The sequence below is a fragment of the Triticum dicoccoides genome, unplaced genomic scaffold, assembly GCF_002162155.2.
Source record: "Triticum dicoccoides isolate Atlit2015 ecotype Zavitan unplaced genomic scaffold, WEW_v2.0 scaffold119162, whole genome shotgun sequence".
NCBI classification, from domain to species: domain Eukaryota; kingdom Viridiplantae; phylum Streptophyta; class Magnoliopsida; order Poales; family Poaceae; genus Triticum; species Triticum dicoccoides.
Genome location: NW_021183045.1, coordinates 1 through 1,270, shown reverse-complemented (window position 1 = coordinate 1,270; position 1,270 = coordinate 1). Strand labels below are relative to the sequence as shown.

The 1,270-nt window shown below is 38.5% G+C and overlaps 1 protein-coding gene across 1 annotated transcript; it reads right to left on the bottom strand.

Moving 5' to 3' along the window:
• Nucleotides 1-85: 85 nt before the first annotated feature.
• Nucleotides 86-285, bottom strand: LOC119343206 (60S ribosomal protein L36-3-like; the record flags this gene model as incomplete). The annotated part of the gene is made up of 1 exon (XM_037614314.1): nucleotides 86-285. A coding segment is annotated over one exon (200 nt), but the record flags the coding sequence as incomplete, so codon positions are not given.
• Nucleotides 286-1,270: the final 985 nt, after the last annotated feature.

Here is a 1,270-nt window from a genome sequence, read left to right as displayed (position 1 = left end):
TGTAATTCAATCAAGCAAAACCTAATGAACATGGTCAGAAAAATAATGTTCATAATATAAATGGTGAGTCAGAGTGGTTACACACCTCATCTTCCTAAGGACACTTGACATCTCCTCTCTCTTCTTCTTTGCTCTCTTGTGAGTACCAAGCTTTCTCTTGGCGACCTTGAGTGCACGCTTGTCCTTTCCAACCTTAAGAAGCTCAGTGATACGTTTCTCATAGGGAGCGAATCCAGCAACCTCCCTAATCAAGTTCCTGACAAATTGCACCCTCTTGGTACCTTTCTGCAAAATATGCCAAGATAACATTGTAAGAATAACTGCAAACTGGATAGACATGTTATAATAATTCAGCTGAGCATATAGGAGCATGTAAGTTAACTTTGTTTCAGCTTCACACAAGTTACAATTCGCTAAAAAAAGCCAGCTAGAATAGCCAAATAACAATTTGGTCCCAAACACAGCAAGGTCCTATTTTACTTTCAACATGACCTGACAACATGACCTGACAATAATTCAGTTTACAGCTGAGGACAAAGATTTTGTGCAGGACAAGGCTATTTGTTATCGATCAAATAAATGATTTAGAAACCATCAATAAGTAGGACTAGTGATTTATTATGAAGTTGCTTGGGTTTATTATGAAGTACTTTGATCATGTCTCTTTATTTGTACTGCTGCTAATATACTTTATATGATGATGAAGTGCTACTGAGTTGTGTGCAAATTTCATTAAATCAGTGATGTGTATGTGTACTGTCAGTTATGTGTATGTGCTTATTTTAATCCAGTGAAATATGGCACTGAACTGTAGCTAGCTAAACGGTAGTTTTGCTTAAATTGGTGAAATTTGGCACTGAAATGTAGCTAGCAATGCAAATATCTCAATGAATTCAGCTCTGTTTTCTGTGTGAAACTGTTGTTGTTAAATGAAGCCACATTCCAGTCCACATGCCAATGTATTTTCCATGTTGTGATGGAGGCCTTTTTTGCCTTGTCCACCCGAGAGGCCCTTGAGTTTGCTGGAATGTCGATTAACTTCCGTTCCAGCAAATTCGGGTACTCCATATGTCCTATTTTCAGCAAAGGTCATGCTGAAATTTTCTGTGAATTTTAGCATGACTTTGCTAAAAATAGGACATATGGGGTACTTGTGACTAATGCATGGGCCGGGGTATCTTAGTAGTTAATTAAGTAGGATCAAGTGCCCCGGCGTACTTGTGACTAATGCATGGCTTTTAGGGTGCCTCGGTGTCGATAAAAACCGAAA